Source organism: Melanostigma gelatinosum, assembly GCF_949748355.1.
Source record: "Melanostigma gelatinosum genome assembly, chromosome: 17".
Classification (NCBI taxonomy): Eukaryota; Metazoa; Chordata; class Actinopteri; order Perciformes; family Zoarcidae; genus Melanostigma; species Melanostigma gelatinosum.
Genome location: NC_136650.1, coordinates 12,561,028 through 12,583,184, shown reverse-complemented (window position 1 = coordinate 12,583,184; position 22,157 = coordinate 12,561,028). Strand labels below are relative to the sequence as shown.

Genomic DNA, 22,157 nt, shown 5'->3' with positions numbered 1-22,157 from the left:
ATACTAGATCTACTTTAGTTGGAGGAAGACACAAGTTTGTCTGGGTTGTTGTAGTTTTCCCTGCTGCAAGTAGATGTTGCTAAAAAGCCCTTAAATGTATTGTTTTCACCTTTATGGCATTGATTGATATAGCTTTCACTGGTAGTAGGGCTGTCCTGAAGCTGCAGCATGATGCTTTGAGTAAAAATGATCAATGAATATCTTTCTTCTTTTTTTGTAACTGAAGGCAGTATTTGCAAACAGTTCAATATTTAAACAAGTTATATTGCTGCAGAGTATTCATGGTTATATATATGTTAGTTTACATGATCATGTTCTTTATAACTTGACATGGAAAAGCTGACTGTAGACGGCAGCCTCACAGCTCTCACACGAGTCCTACACACAGTATACAATGTTCTGGTAATCAGATTACTCTTTCTTTTGCAGATTTTTGTTGAGATGGTTTTGGAAAACGGAGTATAATCTCATAGCGGCAATCTTTCAGTTGTTTTTATTGAGAGAAAACTTTGCACTTTCATTTACAGTTTTGGCCACATCAAACCTCTCTTATGGACGACTGGGAATGTATCAAGTATAATCTGTTCGAGTGCAATTTCATTTTTTTAAATTCTGAAGTGGTTGTTTTAGGGATCATTGAAATATAAACACTATATATGGTGTAGAAAATGATACAGGACCATTCCCATGACACCATGAATTAAATTCTAAATCAAGAAAACAAAAAAGGAAATAATAATAAAAACCACACCCATCAATCCTCCACATCTTGCCCTGCCCGATTAGTGCAACACATTAACAGCATGCTTGTGCAAATTAAAAGACCCCAGACTCTTCCATTTTGTATCCTGTAGCAACCTAAAATTAATGTTAAACTATTCCTCGAGAAACATCATCTGAAATGTTTATGGGCAACAGCTGCCCTTCATCAGCACCTAAAACCTGTCCAGCACCATCACAGTTTAATGTTAAACACAGAATGGAAAAGGGACTATTTTAGGAGTTGTCACTTCAGTGGAGCACGCCAGACCTCACATTTTAAACAAAGCTTCAAATTCAATCAATTATAAGTGATGCACTTTTTCAAATCACATTCTGCATAACTGGCACATTTAAAGTAGAGGGAGAGATTTCAACTAAATTCAGATATCTTTACATGTTTGTCTTGGCATGAAAGTATGATTAAAAACACTCCATTGTTATGATTTCAGTCCCAGCAGCACCAGATCAGATCTCAACACAACAGGCAGTGTTTGATTCTCTTGTAAACATTCCAGTTGGGCAATAAAGTTTTTAAAGATAAAGGCTGAGTGACAACCCAGGATTCAGAGTGCTACATCGCATTTCAAGAAAAAAAATCAAAGGCCACATGTGAACCACTTCCAAGATAAAATGGTCGTTAATTATAGCGGAAACACTAAAGTGTAAATAATTGACAAATGATTTCTTTTATTTAGCTCAAATTCAGTTTTCCTCAGAGGAAGAGGTAAAGTAAGATCAACCTGTGGTGCGAGGACAAACGATACCAATGTGCATCAAGAACCTCAGTGTATGGCAACTGCCAAAGTGGTGTGTTCTCCGTTATCGTCCATCGACAGCTTTGTTTTGCATGTATAAAAAGCAATGACAGTAATAAATACCAACGAATAAACAAATACGACTGAAACAAAAAAGGCACACAGACCCAACAACTCTGGTCTCAATTGGAAAAAAGATCATCTCTATATGGAATTAAAAAAAAGAAAAGAAAAAAAAAAAGAGGATAAATTACAGTAAATCTCAACCCATCGCTCGTCTATCAATAGCACACTGCACTAGCCATCAGTAGTGGAATAGACATGATAAAGGTGTGAAAAATAACTGAAATGTGTTGTGTACAGTATTGTCTGATTGTTTGGCTCAATCAACTGACAAATTGATATATGATAAATGTTTACCAGACTTACTGTAGTGTGAAGTCACTCTTTATAGCTACAGTAACAGCTGTTCTGATCTTTATTTCTTCTGTCACACATTCAATATTTTGTTTTGATGATTCATGGCATTATTTTATAAAAGCCAAACATTTTGAAATGCAACAGTGATTCAAATTAAGCAATATACAATATTGTGATGCTGTGATACCTAATTTAAAAAAATATGTTTTCATCATATATTCCATGTCAAATGTGAGGCAAACATTATTGTTGATGTAATAGCATTTTGGGAGTTTTTGCACACAGACACTCAAAACTGAGCCAAACAACAAGCACCCATGATGTTGAAGTGCCTTTGAGCAAGACTTAGCTGGGACTGACCTCTGACCTCCCTGTGCAGAGGGACAATATATCATCTCTTCTGTGATCGCTGGAGTTTTACAAAAGAATTATAACTCTCATAAAATCCAGATAGCACGCTGTACAAGCGTGACGGTCACTGAGCAGACGAGTATATTGTCGTTCTCTGCAGCCTATCAAAAGGAAACATCCGTAGTGTGTTGGCTCACTCGTAAAACAGGCACAGTGTGCGTGAAGGGCCCAAAATCTGAATTAGGCCCTCCGATTGTACAGTACGCTAAACAAGCTCCAAGGTTACAGTTATCATATTTGGCTCCAGGAAGCTGGTGGTTGGGTCGGTGTGTTAATTAAAGTGAGGCGGGTTTGGATTTCAGCATGATCAGCACCAAAACGTCACCCTGAACAAACTGAGAAGATAAACACAGGGAATAAATAATACATGAAAACAAAAAAACATGTGCAGCATTGTATGTGTTATCAGTAGCTTTCCATTGATGTACTTTGCTTTAAACACTACATTTTTTTCAAAGAATGGGTTGTCTGTTTTTAGAGCAGACAAAAGCACTTAAAACAAAATCTATCTGCGTATGACATCATCTTTACTGGACAAAGTCCCCAGTGTTTTATGTCCTCTGTAGATACAGTATAATACATACAGTTAGTACTCCAAAGACCTACATCTTTCATTGAGGCGTCACCGTTATATCTTAAATTTTTCCTCTTTCTAGTTTTCCCAGTCTTTGATTTTCTTTCCTCTTTAACTTTCATCTCTCTCTTCCTGTACTTGGCTTAACGTTCTCTCTCCACGTCGTTCTCTCTCCACGTCGTTCTGTCGCTGTCACACCAGGTGTACTTGTTCCTCCCACTCCTCGGGCGATTGGTCTCCCTCCAACTGGAGGATGAGGTCCAAGTCTCTCTCTGTGGCTGGGGCAGTGTGTGCGGGACTGTTTCCACGTTGGGAGTGCGAACACGGGTGTGTGTGCGCTTCGTCCAGCGACAGGTCAGATACACACCTTGCGTCCGCACCCTCCTCGCCATTTTCTCTTTTTTCTAGCTCCAGAGTGCTGGGCCTCGACGTCTTCAGGCCCTCTGCACCTAGACAGGGACTCGCCGACCCTCTGTCTGCTTCTGGCTCGCCCTCCAGGGGCTGCCAGAGAGGGGCGGGGGTCATGTCCCTGGAGGTCTGGCTCTCTGACTCAGTCTCAGTGTGTGTGTCAGGGGAGGAGTCTGTTTCTGTGGTGGGCGGGGAGGGGATGAGGGCCAGGCTCTGGGGGTTGTTCTGGGGGTTAATGTTGTTGTTAAACCAGGCCATGATGTTGTCTAGCAGCTGGGCACTGGCTGTTGGGTCCAGGGGCTCCAGACTCTGAGGGTCACTGGGGGTGAAAGGGCCCCCTGGGGGGATCACCGGTGAAAGCAGCAGCTCCGACTCAAGCTCTAGAGATGGGAGGCACAACTGGGCAAGGGGCTGGGGGTCTGACTTGGGCGGGCGTTCGAGTGCGTAGGCGGCAGGACGCTCCTGGGTGTAGGAGCGACTGTGTTCGGGGCAGGGGTTGTAAGAGATGTCGGGTTTTGGGGTGCTGTCGTACGTGACTAAGTGTTCCCGGTTACATGAACTAGGATGGGTGGGGTTTTGGGTGCGTTCAAGTGAGCAAGAGGCAGTGTGTTCAGCCTCAGCCAAATACCCACTGGAGTGGCAGTAACTGGGATCTGTAATGGTGATATGGTCAAGCACATATGGAGTGGTCAGTGCATTCTGGTCTGGTCTATGGCTGAAGTCGCTGTAAGCGGGTTCAATGGTGTAGGGAGCGTTGAGTGTACTGTGGTTGTATGTGTGGTGAGAGCAGAGCTGCTCCTGTGTGTGTGTGTCCAGGTCATAGGGAGTAGTTATGCTCCCCAGTTTCATAAGGCTGTCTCCCAGCTCCAGCAGCTCTGCACTGAGGGAGGGAGGAGGGGGAGGGAGGTGGAGGGAGTTTGACACGGGAGGCTGTGAGGTGGAGTCTGTCCTGTTAGGGGGCCGAGGAGGACCTAGGAGACAAGTGGGGTAGGAGGAGCCTCTGGCTCCTGGAGGACCGTCCGTGTTGAGAGACTGCAAAGCGACATCGCCCAGATCGCCCGAGGGTCGCCGCATCCTCTCCGGTCCTCTATCCAGTCCACTGTCCAGCTCCACTCTCCCCTCCGTCCCTCCCTCCGGGCCTCCCGCCAGGCTTCGCTCTCTGCGAGACTCCTGAAGGGACAGCTGGATGGCCAGCAGGATGTTTGGATCATCTTCATCCAGCAAGCCCAGCACTCTTCTGCGGCCCTCACTTCTTTCTGGGTTTTCTGGAACACGAAATATCACATTAAAGTCAGGACTGCTTTGTGAAGCTTGATTACAAATTGATCCCAGTGATCAACGTCTCTGTGTGCGTCGACCAAACTGGCTTCATGGAGCAATAATTTAAACTCCTATTTTCTGGTTGTCTGGTGTGCTGACGAGACGAAATGTATAAATGGAGGCGAAGGATAGAGCTGGATTAGGATCCAGAGTTTTCCACTATAGGTGCTATAAGTAAATGACAATAGAACCTATACAGTGTAACATTGAGTTTATTTCCAAAATGCCCCATGCTTTAAAATATACAACTTTTGGATAATCCTTTTTGTAATAAAGGGCTTTATATGAGGCTACTATATTCTGTAGTAAGGTCTTTGCCAGACCTGTGTTGTCACTCCTCCTGCTGGTCTCTGGTGTGTTGCTGCTGCTTCTAAGGTTGTGCAGACTCAGCATGTCTCCTCTGCGCCGTGGTCTGTGTCTACGACGGTACTGGATGTCAGCATAATCCTGCAAAGAGTCATTAAGGCTGGGTTACTAAAAAAAAACACAACTCTCAAAGCATCCATTTTGTATCAAACAGGTGCAAAATCTTCAGCACAGAAAGACTGCATTCAGGCCATGCATATGCACAAAACAGCAGAAACTATGGTGCATTACCTGCGACTGTCTCTCTCTCTGATCTCCTGCTGCCAGTACAGAGTGACGACTCCCCATCTTAACACACACAAGCAAACTAAGTCAGCTGCAGCCGTAGTCATGCATTTAGATGACCTCATACTGAAGTAGGTCACTAAGTGCAGGTTTAGGGAGTACCATTAGCGGGACAAACCAATTAGTCAGCAGAACAGAAGTTAGTGTTTCAGTGTATGGTGCGACAGTTTACCTCAGGCGAGGCAAAGCCAAGGTACTCCCAGTCCCACGATCCTCCAGGGTAACTGAAACAAACACAAGAGTGTTTGCTCACAGTGTCACACATGAAGAATAACTTGAATTTAATTGTCAGTTTCAAATATTTCCACTTTGTCTTCTTCATCCCCGCCAGTGGGAGGATGACGAAGCAGAACAAACCCACGTACTGTTTGAGTATGTGGGAGTGTGTTTGTCATTACCTTCTGCGGGGAGGATCAGGAGAATCGTTGGGCGCCACGCCTCGGGCCACCGATGCCAAGAATTCTTGCCGCTTCTGCTGCACCAGACGCGCCGCGCTGATTATCTTGTGGCAGGGAGTCCTCAGGTACGGCCGGTTGACCTTCTGAGCCAGATCCTCCACAACCATCTCCAGGTCCGTCTGAGAAGACACAAAACCGACAGGCTAACTTCCATCTGCTCAGAGACAGGAAATTCAGATTGCCACTCATATTTAACTTCTACTATTCAGACAAGACATGAGTGGAGTGTGTGTTTTGAGTGTTTCCTATCTCACAGGAGATATCATCCAACTAATGACTACAATCTCATTATTCTGTGTGACTCAAAGAAAACATCACACAAGTGTCAAGTTACTGCAATTGAGGCAAATTATGAGTGTCTTATAAAAGGAAATGCTTGTTATTTCTTGAACAATGTTGCAAAGTAGTTTATGGATTAGGTTCAGGTTACTTTTATTCGTAGTAGGATTAGTAGTAAGAATACAAAACATTAGTTGCACAGGGATGTTAAAACACCAAAAACACAGATTATAAACTGCACCAACACTATAAAGTGTTGTATGTTGAGGAGAGCTTTGTGCAAAATGTCTGAAGAACATTAATGATAGACAGTTCATGAATAACCGAATAGGATTTTGTTAACTTGTCGTTTCGTACCAATCGTCTAGCATGACCATCAGGCCAAAATACAAATCTGTCTGTTAGAAATACTAACCCTAGTGGTCAGATTGCCACAGAATTCCCCAACAGTACTTTGTTTTTCCTAACCAGTTCAGCCAACCTGTGGTCTGGTGAGCACAGCAGGGGATCACTGGAGGGGCTTTAACGTCATTAGTGTAGTGTTGTACCTGCATTAGCTCAAATATCTCTTTCTGGGTGCTGCCTTGCTGCAGGAAGAAGCCGTATGGGTAAGAGCACTTTAGGACGCGTCGCGTCTTCAGCAGCTCACTCACACCGTCCTCAATGAAACGCGTGTCTGGAGGAGTTCCTTCACCTGGACGAAACAAGCCAGTATTATAATGCAGATGGGATGAATGTGTTATGATTGTAAACAAAACGCTCTGTCACCTTGTATCATATAGGAGAGACTTACGGCAAATGAAGGCTCTGCTGAGCTGCTCCATCTTCTCTTTGGCTGTTTTTAGCAATTTCTGCTCCAACTAACAGACAAGAGGAGAGAAATACACATTTCCAACATGAAATGATCATCAGATCGTATGTCTCAAGGAGCCTTTAAGAAATTCAGCGTTGCATTGCTATGAATGTGTGTTCACGGTTGGAGGGTGCATCACCTTATAACTGTGTTCATGGTTCTTGAAGCGAGTATAATAATGCATGAAACGATCCAGCTCCTGAAAACTTTTGTGCTTCTTTTCTGCCTGTAACAAAAAGAGACTTGATTTCACTCACACGGCCTGGTGTGTGTTTCGGTGTATGCGAGTACATTAAATCACCATGAGCTTCAATAATGTATCATCTGACAGGTGATGGGGTAGTTTTTTTTGGATTGTGCATGTGTCAATACCTCCACAGTCATCTCCTTGGACTGCTCCTCCAGCTGTTGGATGACCTCATAGCGAGTACAGCGATAGTAGCCTCCTGTTGACGAGCTGTGCTTCTTCCACTCCTCCAGACAGATCCAACAGAAGTCATACTTGCACTGCACATAGAGAGAGGAAGAGAAACCGTTTTATACTTCTAACAAAACTGCAGTAAATAACGAAATGAAAGCGTAGAATTATTTATAGTCCGTTACCAGATATCAGCATCGAAACAAATGATGACACACAGCTGACCGGCAGATAAATGTGTATACCTTGGCACACTGCATATGGTTGCATCCCTCATTCTTCTGAATGGGCGACTTGCAGTTGGCACACGGTTTTGAGTTGGTCAACAGCCACAGGCAGTTAGCAGCATCCTCATAGGCCTCACTCACACCTGCCACTGTGGAAAGCGCGCACACACAAACACGCACACACACACATTAGCAACCTCTAAATTGGCCAACACTTGCCCTGCAGACACACACAAATATCCATGACCCGAACACCTGTCACTACGTTATAAAAATATATTAGACACATCCCGGTAGGCCGTCTGACAGCTGCTGTTAACTGCCTCGTTGTGGCGTCAGCTTACGGAGGTGCAGCTAAAATTATCCAGAGAAACACTAACAACACAAAGACAGACTTACACTCCTCAGGCTTCATCTCTGTCACTTTCTGGAGCCAGTTCCTCCACATCTGACAGTCACATGGCTCATGGGCCTCACCAAGGCACTCCCTGCAGACAGGGAGGGTGATAAACAGTTAATGAGGTGCAATAAAATACAGAGAATTGAGACTAAAGCGGTAATAAGCAACAAGTCCTAGAAACGGAATGCAAAAAGAGAAGAGAAGGAAAGTTTCTGTTAGTTGCCCTTAAGTTTTTAGGTCAACAGCTGTGTTGAGTGTGCAAGTATGTGTATAGAGCCATGGATAAATCATGAAGTGTACCAGCAGAAGAGGTGACCCTTGCCACAATCGACGGCTGGGGAGCGCAGCAGGGGGAAACTGTGCGGGTCACTGTCCCCGGGGCCTGGTCGGGTGAGCCGCACCGCCCGCTCACAACGTGCTGCAGGACACCATCGGATGGCCGGATTGTTCTCCACAAATGCCTGCAATAGGGAGGGAAGGAGAGGAGAGAGACGGGACTCAGATACATTATGGAGCATATAGAAGGCGGAAGAGAACACAGACAGGCAAGAGGGAATGTACAGAACAGAAATGATTAGGAAATGTCAAAAAACAGGAAGAAACAAAAGACAATTTCAGACTCTAAATAGATTTACAGTTGGATGAAAAGCATTTATTTAGCTGTGGTGAGCCTGAATGAGAACATGAACATCAATATCGGTATGGATGTTCATTTCTACCTTAATGTCAAACTGTAGAAATCGCTGGTCCATCTCCCTGGAAACTACACTTTCTATCACATGCACCGGCACCAGCTGGTAGCACTCGTAGGCCGGGCAGAAGATGTTGTGTGCGTCCCCCTCCTGAATCTTTACATTGAGGAACCTGAGAGACACACAAATACATACACAGGACAATTGATCCCTAATTGCTCAAACACACTGAAGTATGCAGGAACATCTACACACACACACACACACACAAGGGGCCCCTTACCCTTCCCAGCATGCTCTGCAGAACTCGTGTCCACAGGACATGTCCACTGGATCCTCAAACACGGAGATAGAGCAGAGACAGATTCCACACTGCAGGGAGACAGGAGATAAAGACACGAAATGATATCACAGTGAACAGTAATCCCTCATTAATCAACTAATGCATTCCATTCACAACAGTATCTTTAAGAGTTCATTTAAACACTGATGCCAGTTAAACACGTTTCAAGTCATCACTAAGTGTGTCTCACCGAAGCCAGGCCCTCCTCTCCAGGTGTGAGGCAGCTGTCAGTCGGAGAGGTGAGGGTGAGTGTGAGTGGTGAGCGTGGGGTCCTGGGGGTGCGAGGTGAGGGGAGGGTGTCCCAGGCATTGTACCCGCTGGGTGGCGGGGTGGGCATGGTCACACCTGAGCGCTGGCAGCAACCCTCAGCGTCTGACATCCAGGCTTCCAGAAGCTTTTCTCTGTCCCAGTCTGAGAGAGAGAGACAGAAAGAAAGGTTAAAGACAATTTAGAGACGGGAAATACGTTTGTAATTCTCTCGAAATATTGCAATCGCAGTGCTGTGAGGGTTTGTGACGGTCTGATGAATGTCAACTTCCACATACCGTGTGCTCGGAGCAGGGCCTCGGCAGTGAAGAGGGGGGCTTGCAGCATGTCTGCCGTCTCCACGATCAGCATGTCTTTCAGCCTGCGCAGATCTTGAAGTTTCAGTCCCTCATAAGGCTGAAATGTTAGGGAGGTACAGAAAGAGAGTGATGAAGGAAGAGAAAGTTATTTAACAAAATCAAGGAAGTTTGTGACCTTTGAAGAGAGAAAAGGGAAATAGAAGATATTTTGGTATGTCTATAAAACATTTTTTTTTCTGTAAATGCAATTTGATGCGTGGCACACATCAATATTTCACAACTATTCAAGATGATTTCAATGTGGTAAAAGTTTACATTTTGTCAAGGATGTAAAATAAAGAGTAAAAGATGTGAGAATCTGCGTGACATCACATCACCAACAAACCAGCATGATGAATATCTAAACGATCATAAAAATACTTCCACGTTAAAATACAAAAATAAAAATGATAAAAATGCAACAGCGTACTCAATTGTTCCCAGGCGACATTACTTCAATAGTAAGATTTTGGAAAAAATGCTTATGTTCGGGAATTCATGCGTTTGGGAAGTACTGACGCATAAAAACAAAACAATTGTCTTCAATGTCCAGCCAGCAGGAAAGCCCCAGATCTGGTGACTGTGGTCTCACCTCCTTGTACTGCAGCAGGTTGGTTTCACCACGTGCGTCTGTGTTTGACTGCTGAGCCGAAGAGGAGGAGAAAACCATCTGTGACTCCAGGCTGAGGGCCAGCTCGGTGTGGTGATGCCGCTCGGCATGGTCACATGGCGTCAACTTGTCCTCGTCCTCCACAAAAAGGTCTGCATCGCTCTGGATTAGCAGCTACAGTGAGGAGAGGAGAGACGAGAGGACAAAAGGAATGGGAGAAAAAAATTAGGAGAGAGGTGGATAATGGAGAGGAACAAGAAATTGAAGGAACTTGCAACAAAAGAGAACAAAAGGAAGCGAGACGTTTGAGCGAGTGGAGCAGACAAAGAGAAAACAGGAGGAAGGGGACAAAAGAGAAAGCTGTGATGGCAGAAAATAAATATAAGAAACGGGAAATAGGCAAGGAAGGCGAGGCAGGAAGCACAACTTGAATCTGACAGTAATGAAACACAAAGCAGATGCTCTTGAAGCAGGGACTGATCTCACTGCCTCTAAAACCCAATCACAAAGACAGATCTGCCTCACAGATGAGAAGGCTCCTCCCTAATGTGAGCTTTGCTTCCAGAGGAGTCTACACACACACACCCTCTCACCTCCACACAGCTCTTCATGCCTGCAGCGGCAGCATAGTGCAGACAGGTGCTGTGGTGATTGTCGGTGGCGTTGACATTGGCCTTCTCGTACTGGCCTCCCTCCAGCCTGGCACCGGTCCAGCTAAGGATCATCTGGCAGCAGGAAGAACGAGCCCACAAATACACACACGCGCAACGTTATTTTGTACGTCAACTTGGTTAAATACACTTTTTTTCCCCCACCCACGTGTAAGTTAATCGGTGTGTTCGTACCTGCAGACAGTCGGCGCGACGCTGCTCGTCCCTCTGGGGTCGGGCCAGTCGTGGAGACAGCGCTCCCTCCGGCAGCAGCAGGATCTGTGGGCCTTGGCACAGCACGTGGAGGCACGTCTCGTTGTGCACGTTGCGCTTGTTGGGGTTCCCCTCTTTACTGAACAGGAAGGACCTACACAACATAGAAGAAGGAATAAGGACACAGCAGAGTTCAGAAATGAGCTGGAAAGGGAAGACAGAACTGACGGCAACAGAAAGAAGTCTTTAATTCGAGGGTGAAAGGGAAGGTGAGAGAGACAGATGTGGAGGAAGGAGGACATGGAGGCATGAGTGGAGATGACATGAGGATGAAGAATGGTAGTGAGATGAGTTTGGTGGGTAAGAAGAACAGTAGAGAGAGGGAGGAGAAAGACGGCAGAATATTGACTATTTCTGTTTCACATCTCGGAAATAATGGACATGCTGGCACACACACACACACACACACACACACACACACACACACACACACACACACACACACACACACACACACACACACACACACACACACACACACACACACACACACACACACACACACACACACACACACACACACACACACACACACACACACACACACACACACACACACGGCCCAGTTGCGCTGAGAGCCTGGCAGTTCTGTTTAGTGAACAGTTGGTCTGTCAAAATCTCCATTTACTGATTCGCTTTCAACTCCTTTATTTGGCTCCACTTCCATCTGTCCGTTTCTATCCTATACTTGTTTTTCTGTTCTCCTCTACAATGTCCTTGTTTTTTTTCAACCTGACATCCTTTTCTACATTGTCCCAACGCAGCTGCATGTTAAACTGTAGCGAATAACCGGTTTCTATCAGTGGTACGACATGAATAGTCGAAAGGACCGTCTCACAAATAATCGGATGTGGGGATTTCCATTGGTTCAATGTACACAAAAACACAGTAAAAACCCTCTGCCTCTCTGCTCCCTTTGCAGTCGCCACTATTAAATTAGTGTTTGAATGCTTCCTTATTGTGCAGCCTTGCAGCCTGTTCTTCCACCGCTGGACATCGCGGGACATCGCATGTTTTTGCTGCAATTGTCGCGCACCAAAGCTGTTCAGACCATACGGTCATTTGAATACGACGGGGAACCTCCAGGGAAAGTTAAAATGTTACAATGCACACTGAAATTATGAATTTGTTTGAAGCGTGTGCGTGTGACCAAAAACAAACCAAACCTGTCCTGGAGCTTGAAGACTCACACTAAAATAAAAAAGGGAGTTGTGTTGACGTACACATCTGCTTTATGCCTTGGCCAACAGGAGGTTGATTGGTTACAATGAGTGACTGAGTCACTGTTGGTATTTACGCGTTTCTCAGACTGTGTTCTCCGTTGTTGTGGAGGAAGGGTTACACTTCCTGAACTGCACTCGGTTTTTTTCCAGTAATAGGTCTTCTTGTGATTTCCCAGTTTGCACATCTCATGGGATTTACTCCCCAATCCGTCCCAAGGAGACAACCAGAAGAGAGCCACGAGGCATATGTTAAAAATAATCTGAAAAACAGACTCTGCATCTACCGGCCCACGCTTGTTCTCCGCGAGTCTTTTTTGTGGCCGATTTCTTGGTCGTCTGTCCTGCTTGCCTCGGTCCAAACGAGCTGTTTGAACAAAGCAGCGTTTCCTCTGACACTGAGCAGAGTGTGCGTGCAGCACGCCTCTCTGGCCCATTACAGGTTCATAGGAAAAGGGACCCAAATAGCACACCGACTGATTCACTGTGTTATATTCACATTCACAGACTCTGAAACATTAAGCAGTTGTGGAGTCACAGCCCCCTCCCCTCCCCCTTCCTCAAAACACACATGCACGTGTGCACACATGCAGATGCACAGATAATTGACTGGCCTTTTCAAACAGCTTCCTCTGACCCCCCCCCCCTGTAATCATGGAAAGAAAGGGCAGGAGAGAGGAGGAGTGCGAGCAGGAGGAGGTGAGGATGGCTATTGAGTCACTGAATCAGCTGTCTTGGTCATGGCCAGCAGCCTGATTATCCCTGCAGGGGGTAGAAAGACACACTGGTGTCTTGCTCGCTCTATGTTTTTCAATATTTCAGGCTTTTCTTTTAGTTTGTGTTAGACTTTATCGTTTCTTTTAAGAAATTATTCAAGGGGAGGGGGGGGGTGTACACCTGCTTCAAGCAAGAATACATTATGTTCATTAAGTTGGGGGACTCACAAAGAGATTATCAAAATCTACACAGCAGTAGCAGAGACATCCTGCATTTCAGCCTCAAGTAAACAAGCCCAAATGCAACTTTCCCACAGACTTAATAAAACTTCATCCAGAATGACAGAGGGCTATTATACTGCTGTTTTAACAGGCTGAGTGAGCAGAATTGGCAGAGCGCCCCTTTTCCTGCTTACTTTTGAGACGCTCACTGTTGCTCTTTCCAGCGATTGCTCCTCTTTTGAGGCAGTTGTTTGCCGTTTTGTTTATCCCTGTCTGCGCGGGTCTAATTGTGTCTGATTGCCAGCGTTCTTCATGTTAACGTACTTTTCCTGTGTCTGGCATTCGTCAATGTGATATTGCAGGATTTTTTATTTACCCTGTAACATCATTAACAGAGTTTGACAGTATATGCATCAGGTCCCTTCTGTACAAAGAGTCCTCTTTCTTGCCTATTATGAAAACGGGGACTCTCAGACATCTATTACGGCTGACATCCTGCTAAATGTTATTCAGCTTAACATGACTCACTTGCATAAATGCCTTTTTGACTGTATTTGATAACTGCTTAACAACGACACAAGTCACAGCTTCAAACAGTGTTGAATTCAATCAACACCTCTGACAGTCTCAACAAAATCCTTTCTGTTTTTTTACCTGAGCAGACGTGTCATAGCGTGGCGGCAGACATAGTGCAGAGGCGTGTTGTGCTGGTACTGCTCTCCGTACGATGCGTTCGGGTCCAGGCCGTCCCTGAACTGAGGGTTGCCCTCGTACAGCTGCCAGGCCAGGGCCTCGTCACCACCCACCAGGGCCTTGCGGAACTTGGTGGCTGTGTTGCCCATGGCTTCAAGCTTGCAAAGGGCCGCCGAAAGGGAGCTGTGGCAGATGCCCGTCTGCGCCTCCCTCCTCTTCCTCCTCCCCCGTTCACCACAGGTCACAACTTAGAGCAACATGGTTCAGCGGTTTCCTGCCCTGAAAGTAAGTAAGTAAGTAAGTGAGTGAGTGAGTGAGTGAGTGAGTGAGTGAGAGAGAGAGAGAGAGAGATCTGTTAATCGATTTGTTAGTCAGTTGATGAAAGGCATGGTCAATATTACCACAGCGAGTCCAGTTAGCTTTCCTTTGTGAAGAACTTGCATACATTAGGCTGTTTACATGCTTGTCTGCTACTGGAGATATGAGAGTCTGAGTGTGTGTGTTAAACCGTGCAGCACTAATATCCTGGACAAAAAAATAAATAAACAGTTTTACTTTGCCTCTCAGGCGCTCAACCAAAGAATCCCAAGAATCGCAGCTATGGCTGCTACAGCCGAGTTTACTCTCCCAGCAACAGCTGATTAACCTCCTGTAGGTTCTCAAATCTGCGTGTTCTGATTCATTTCCTTCCTCATCTTCCCCACCTCTCCCTCAGACACAAACAATTTGTCCCGTCTTCAACACACAAACAACATTACATCCTGTAACGAGCGGAGTGTGTATTGGGCCGCTGAGGGTATCATTACAGTCTTCATTCTACGGCCATCTGTCTGGCCCTCACAAAGAGTCTCTTTTAGCCCCGGCTACAGTTGGCCGCTGGCTGGTCCGAGCTCTGGAACATTTGAAAAGCGTGGCTGGCTGCCTCCCCTCCTCTCGCCTCCCATTTCTATGCAGTGACAGACACGGAAAACACGCACTGACAGACGGAGGCATATGTGCCGTGCAGAAGCTGCAACCACCGGCGAATAATAGCCGACTTCTTTCACGTCCTGCTCCAATGATGCATGCAGCAGACCGGACCTTGTGTGTTTATATCTGAAGTGGTGGTGGTAAGGGGGAGCAGAGGGGGGCTACGATAGTTATTAGGTCAGTGTGTCTGCTTGGCTCTCTGTTTTGTGCACACTAGTTTACTTCCAGTTCACGTCACTCCTCTGTGTATCTCCGCCGGTCTCCCTCTGTCTCATACTAAATAAGGACAGGAAGTCTGGACATGGAGGAACTTTGGAATTCCAGGGAACGTACGGTTTGCACGGTTTAATTATCTGCCGTTACCAAAGCTCTTTGAGGCTACACATCAATCTGTGGTGGCTGAGGAAGTGTTCACTCCTTGTTGGCTGGACACTCGTCTTATTAGCCTTAAATCCAGCCAGGTTTTTTTTGTTTTTTATCAATTATGTTTGTTGGAAGTTACACTCATGCCACAGGTCTACACAGAACAGGCCTCTAGAACATATGGCATTCCCCATTTTCGGGAATGTGATAATCAAGACTTAATGACTCATGAACTCAAGAACTCAAGAATCCCAAACACATGAGTGTTGTCTGGAAATCTTTGTCTGATGATTCCTGCTGACAAAAACTCAAGTCATGGCAGTCTTGGTTTCAGCCAGCAATCACAAATTATGACATTGTATATTCTATCCATTGTTGATTAATCAGGAAAATAGATCAGCGCTATAAATATCCATTATTTCGTTGTATATCTATCAAGGTATCAGCTCTATAACAGCACAGCTATGATCATCTACAGCTGTGACTAACTGTAGCCTTAACTGAAGTACATGCAGCATGTCAGCCCTACCTGCCAGCACCTGTATAGTACAGGTTTCTGCATAAACCTGACTGAACCAGGTTGTCAACAGAGACATCAAACTTCTCCATCTTAACAGCTGCACGGTGACATACAGTAACAGCAAGTCCCTTCAATAGCATTTACCAAAATGAGCTAGGTCACAGTCAATCAGCGACACATTCAGGTCAGACCTCGTGTGGTTATCGCTGAAGAAGTGTGTCAGCATGAAATGGAGCACAAAACAAACAGCAGCCGACTTCTCTGTGCATGTTTCTGTCCATGCGGCCCCTCGGTTACAGCTCCTTTGTTCAGCACACTGACAGTGGATCACTAACACAAACAGGGACGCGAGTGTTAGGTGTAGGTTGTCCGAAAAGCTGCAGGAAAAAAAAGACGTTTTTACCCCGGGTGTTAACGTTTCCACCACTGAGGTGGGGTAAACGTTAACACCCAAAAGCAGCCTACCTGTCCTGCCCGTTACCGAAGCTAGCAAACCAGCCTCCTCTCTCAGGTTAGCGCGTTGTTGTGTTAGCCTCAACTACCTCGAGCAGGACAACGTTAAAATCTGCGCCGTTTTACTTACACGGTCGTCTCACTTGGTCACTAGTCGTACATTCGGGCACTTGCGTAAATCGAGGGACATTATCGTGTCACTGTCATTCGCATCGCCGGGCTGCTTTTCTTCCACTGGACCATCCTCCTCTCTGCCACCCGGACCCGGCGGGGACGACGACGACGATGATGCTGCTGAGCGCGGAGGGGCGAGACTGACTGGATCGCTTCAGTGTATGTTGTTGTGGCTGCCAAAAGAGAGAAGCGTACTGCGCATGCTCGGGAACCAACTGTCACGCGGAAAGGCTCTCACCTGATTGGTCGGTTGTCTGGGGTCGTTTTGGTGAAACGCTATCATATTGTAACCTTTTTTTCAAAAGTTGTATTTTAGCTGCTATAACAGGTGAGTTGTGTGTATAGACATAAACTAAATCATTGTACAAGAATTAATAATATGTATATTGTTATAATAATTATATCATTATATTATACAGAATATAGTTTTAAAAAACTGAAAATAGGCGACATGATATTGTCAAACATTGTGGTATACGTTTATGTATGTCAACAACCATAAAACTACACATGTTGAAACAAAAACTTAAGACTTTATTAAAACTGACAAAAATGCTAAACTTTTAATATATTTACTGGAACAATGGTATTATTGGTGCTGCTAAAAAAGGAAACTTTTATTATTGGTGTTGATGGTACAAAATAAATCATAACACAACATCAACATAACGACAAAATTAGCCAACTTCAAAATAGGAATGGGGTCATGCAAACGGCAAAGGGACATCTGCACACAACCTGCCAGTCAGTCACTGTCTCTCTCATCTGTCACACACACACACACACACACACACACACACACACACACACACACACACACACACACCTAATCATCATCCTCAGGGCAGTTGCTCTGCCTGCAGATGCCCTGACTGCAGGCCTGACACAAGGCCTTCTCATGTGGTTTTCTATTATCCGAGCGGTTTCCTGGAACGCCACCATGATCGTCGTCGACCTCTCCGTAGCAATTCTTCCGGATTTTGGCAAACAGTCTGAATAAGGTATTTTCCACCTCTTCCCTGGCAAAACCAGGTAGTTTAAAGCTTTTGTCGTTGCAACTGCGACAGGCCTGTCCAAAGGGCCTCATGATCACTGACCCCTTGTCACCTCGCAGCCGGTAACGGAACAACAACGTCACCTTTGCTGAAGACCAGCTCTTGCTGCAAGATGTACACAGGAAACTGTGGGAAATGAGAAGACATGCATGGTTTGTAAGATTCTACCTGAAGTATTCTCAGGTCTGCAGCGTTTCCTCTAAGTTATCAGAATCAGATTTATGGGCAAGTAGGTTTGTTTTACATACAAGGCATTTTTCGTTGATGTATTTGTAAATAACAGAAACTTAGTACGAGAAATAGCGTGGTTTTGTGCAGAAATGTGTAAAATTGTCAAAAATTCATGTTTTAGAATTGTTGAACAAACATTTAACTGAAGAAGGATGAATCTTCTCATGACTTTGTTGGTTAAATCATATTCTGTGTTCTTTTCAGACACCACCATCAATACTACGCAGACTAACAGAAACAAAACCTAAAATCTTGTTTCATGTTTCTACATGTGATTGCACAATCTGTTGACAGAGATCAGAAAAAGCACAACAAGACAGCCTGCTGAACATTCAGCCAATTTAGAAAAACAGAAACTCTGTTGACAGTTTTCTTATCCTCCTTAACCTGAATATCAATCACTGTAGTTTAAAGTTATATATCTTGATACTTTGAGAATATGTAACAACAATACATACTGTCCATAGCCAGAGGAGTGGCAGTAGACCTTCCAGCCTCTCTTTCTCTCCTCCGCGGTGACTTGGTCTGTCTGGCTGTAGTTAAAGTTGAGAGTCCACTGGTCTCCGTACTCCAGCTCATTGTCGTCGTCCAGCAATTCCTCAAAGGTCTCCCTCCACAAGGAAGAAACCCAGTCTGCACGAGTGGAAAGTCAATTAAATATAGAAAGCATTCTTTTTGAATAAAAATCGAACATGTGAAAAAAAACAAAATGGATTCAACACAGACGATTATGAAAAAACCTAAATACTACCATTGATCAAAACAAATATTGCAAACCACCAAAGCACACAGCATATTATCGTATTTACACACAAAAGACATGATGTGTTACCCGTAGATCTGCTCATGTTGTTCGGTGATCAGAGACTCTTCTGGTGAGATGAAGCGATGTTTGTCTTGTGAATGCTGCTGCGCAGACAGTCTCGGTATTTAAACACCGACTGCAGCTCTGCTCTGGAAAACGAAACTTACCAACCTAGTTTCATTTTCCATGTAGTTGAACTCAGGTGACCGTGCAGAAACAAGGCAACATCACGAGATAGCTTATTGCCTGACGTAAAAGGGGATTTCATGGAAGTACAATCACCAGTTTATTACTGTATTCTGTAATGAATGATGGTTAGACAGGCATTGCAACATGTATGAAACCCCATTACCCCCATTGAATTCGTCCTTTTGCCTACAATACATTTTAAATCAAATTAAAGTGTTTTTTTCTTGTGGTTCTCTTGGAGCTCAATTCATTTTTTTAGCAATTTGGGGTCTTAGAACACATTTCATTGTTGTTGTTCTCCTAAACAACAATTTCTAATTTCCCTCATCATGTTTTCAGTTTAACTCAGGCTTATATGAGAAGGGGATTGGCGTGTCCGTCCATGACTTGTTTTAATTGCTGTAGTTTCTGTTTAATTTACAGTAACATCGTTAAGTGTCAGCTAACACTCTCAAGTTCAGGTCAGGTCAGTAGGGGGCGGTATAAGACAGCTGGTTGATCCACACGCGCCACAAACTGGGGTGGCATCTTTTGGTGCACAGTGGAAACAAGGATTTTAAGGAGTCAAGGGATTCCCCACAAGCCACTGCCTATGTCCCAGAAGTAGGCCAACAGGATCAGCTTTACTTTCAATTTTCAATAAGTAAATATACTTTCAATGTCTGAGTACTGGAAACCACTCCGGTCATCCTGATGACCAGGTGAAATAACTTTAATTTATCCCCAGAGCCCAGAGGACCAATTTAGCCATATCAGGTTTAAAAACCTCAGTATGAATGTTAAAATAGTGTCATCAATTTATGTATTTGACGAATAGGAAACTCACTTCACACCTAAACATTACATTTAAGTTGTATTCTGCTCTTCGTGGTAACCAGGAAGCATGTGTGCCCCATCCAGCTGAGTCTTAACTGCTTTGTCAGCTTGTTCTGTTTGGTGACTGATATCCATCGTTGTATTGCTGCATGTTTACGCCTCTATCAGTCCTGTCTGTCTGTTGATCTTTCTGAAATGTAAAGCCCAAGTTATTGGTGCAAACACTTATCTAAGTCACCTTTGAAAGACGGTTAAACTGTTTTTGATCTCTTGCTGTAACTCTGAAGTGCTTTTCCCACCTAAACCTATTTTAGGACATCGTTAATTGCTTTAATGTTTAAGGTTTCAACCCTCAGCTATATTCTTGACTTATAAACTTTATGTAAAAGCCAAGACTACTCCTTTATGTCCCCGAGCACAGCCGTCCTGTGAGGTTTACAGTACAGTTCAAAGACCCGTAATGTGTCGGAGCTTGTCCTGAATTCTTTTATTTTTTATTCAAATATCTTAGTAAGCATAATGTTTGTTCTTGTGCTCATGAAATATTCGTTGCTGTTTCAAGTTTATTGTTATTATTTAGTGGTAAAGGCAGTAACAATAATCTTGGAGCGGCCATTGCAGTAACAGCATGATGGTGTCGAACTGGTTTGATAAAGCAGACACGACTCTGTCTTTATGTCTGTTAAGTGATGCTTGGTGTTTCCTGAATAATAACGATCATCATTTCAGTACAGTGGAAATAATAGCATCAGATTGACAACACCTGTCACAGGTATGTGGTGACGCTGTCAGTCCACACAAACACACACATACACAACAAAACACACACATACACACACATAATGAAAACCTTGCGCACACGATGGGACTTTCCTTACCTGAGTTGTTTATGGTTCATGATGATGCCCCACCCAGTACTAAAAATGGATTAATGCTTGTCAGAGTCTCTTGGCAAGGTCTCAAGTTCTGGTCAAAGCAGGAACACACTCACACACACACACACACACACACACACACACACACACACACATAGACACACACACACACACACACACACACACACACACACACACACACACACACACACACACACACACACACACACACACACATTTGATAACACACACATGCAGGTTTGACAGGTTAAAAATACAAATTTAATTTAGATATACTTGTCAGTGATTATTTGGGTGTTATCTGGTGTAACAACATAATGGGAATTAGATAATCATGTTTGTTAGTTACACACACACACACGCACACACACGCACACAAACATACACGCACGCACGCACACCTACATACACACACATCAGGATCCTGTTTTACTCTCTTGAGAATTATTAATTTGCAGGATCTTCACATGATGCAGACTGAAGAAAATACATGTGAAATATCATTATATGGAGGGTGGTAATGGGAATGTAGCGTCGTCTCATTCGCATGACAGTCCAACTACACACAACACTGCCACCCCCATCACACACATACATACATACATACATACATACATACACACATACATACATACATACATAGCAACCCATATACTGTATAGTGCTGAAGTGAATGTGTGCCCCTTTCCTCTCGGCACAGTGGTGTAAAGATGACCTCAGAGCCCCAGCCTCCAGAGAGGCACCTTATACTCAGGTGTGACATTACAGCGTGAGAAAAGCATGCTGGGAAAGCTCAGAGATGCAGGCTCCAGAGAGACAAGACAAGAGCGGACTCACAGACTGAGCTCTTTGTATTAACTTTCTACAGTGAAGGAAAGTCCTGTTGATCCAAGTAAATGGTGATGAAGTCTGCTCTGGGACAACAGCTTTACATTAGACTGTAGACATGCACCAAATTCAAATAAGATACACAAATCTACAAATAGCTTTAAAAAAACCTAATCTGACACAATTGCATAAAGCCAGGTCTGAAAAAGAACTGAGATAATAGAAAGACAAAACCTGCAAACTGTTGGTGTTGAGTGACTCCTGATCCACTGAGCTACTCCGCTTTCCACAGAACTATTGTGCTTTTGTCTCCCATCTCTCATCTCCCTTTAACAGCAAAGTTATCCTCTGAAAAAGGAAGATGAAATCACGTCAAACATCTATTATAATACACTACGTTTCCAGTATATTAGGAGGAGACACTGAAGCTGTTTTGGCTTGTGGCGGTCCAAACCATGAATAATGTACTCACTGTGATTGTGCTCGACATATATAACAACATTGTCAACATTGAACAACAGCCAACACGATAAATCTTGTTTGAATTCAAATCGTCCCTGATAATGCAGACTCCTCTGCCAGGCAGGTTGAGATGCAGGCCAGGATTTAGCTGCGGCCTGGATTCCGCCTGGACCTGTATACACCTGTTCAATGGCTGCCAGGTGACTCAGAGAGGGAGGAGGAGGGGGTGAGAGAGGCCAAGGGAGGAAGAGAGAGAGAGCGAGAGAGAGAGAGAGAGAGAGACCTTGGGTGTGGCTGGGTGCCTTGAGCACATTCCATGGAGCGGCCGCACCCTGCGTTTCAGAGTCTGTATACCTGCTCATGATTATTATCAGAGCTTGTTCATGTGAGCAGACTCTCTCCTGGCACTCATACGTCTTTCATCGGATATAATTTC

At 44.5% G+C, this 22,157-nt stretch overlaps 2 protein-coding genes across 2 annotated transcripts; both read right to left on the bottom strand.

Moving 5' to 3' along the window:
• Positions 1-517: 517 nt before the first annotated feature.
• On the bottom strand, positions 518-16,510 carry LOC306791382 (ankyrin repeat and IBR domain-containing protein 1-like). The gene is made up of 21 exons (XM_079288061.1): positions 16,396-16,510; positions 13,922-14,239; positions 11,032-11,203; positions 10,780-10,911; positions 10,169-10,360; positions 9,517-9,634; positions 9,162-9,382; positions 8,912-9,000; positions 8,656-8,800; positions 8,237-8,397; positions 7,936-8,024; positions 7,555-7,685; positions 7,264-7,398; positions 7,031-7,117; positions 6,832-6,898; positions 6,587-6,732; positions 5,700-5,878; positions 5,474-5,525; positions 5,248-5,304; positions 4,974-5,097; positions 518-4,595 (listed from the first exon to the last, which is right to left on the bottom strand). Exons 2-21 carry the CDS (start codon positions 14,107-14,109, stop codon positions 3,115-3,117), a joined length of 3,966 nt encoding a protein of 1,321 aa, XP_079144187.1. The 5' UTR covers positions 14,110-14,239; positions 16,396-16,510; the 3' UTR covers positions 518-3,114.
• A 411-nt stretch (positions 16,511-16,921) lies between these two features.
• Positions 16,922-18,665, bottom strand: LOC306791037 (receptor-transporting protein 3-like). The gene is made up of 3 exons (XM_079287642.1): positions 18,558-18,665; positions 18,184-18,358; positions 16,922-17,620 (listed from the first exon to the last, which is right to left on the bottom strand). The coding sequence occupies exons 1-3, from the start codon at positions 18,571-18,573 to the stop codon at positions 17,266-17,268; spliced, it is 546 nt and encodes a 181-aa protein (XP_079143768.1). The 5' UTR covers positions 18,574-18,665; the 3' UTR covers positions 16,922-17,265.
• Between the last annotated feature and the right edge of the window lie 3,492 nt (positions 18,666-22,157).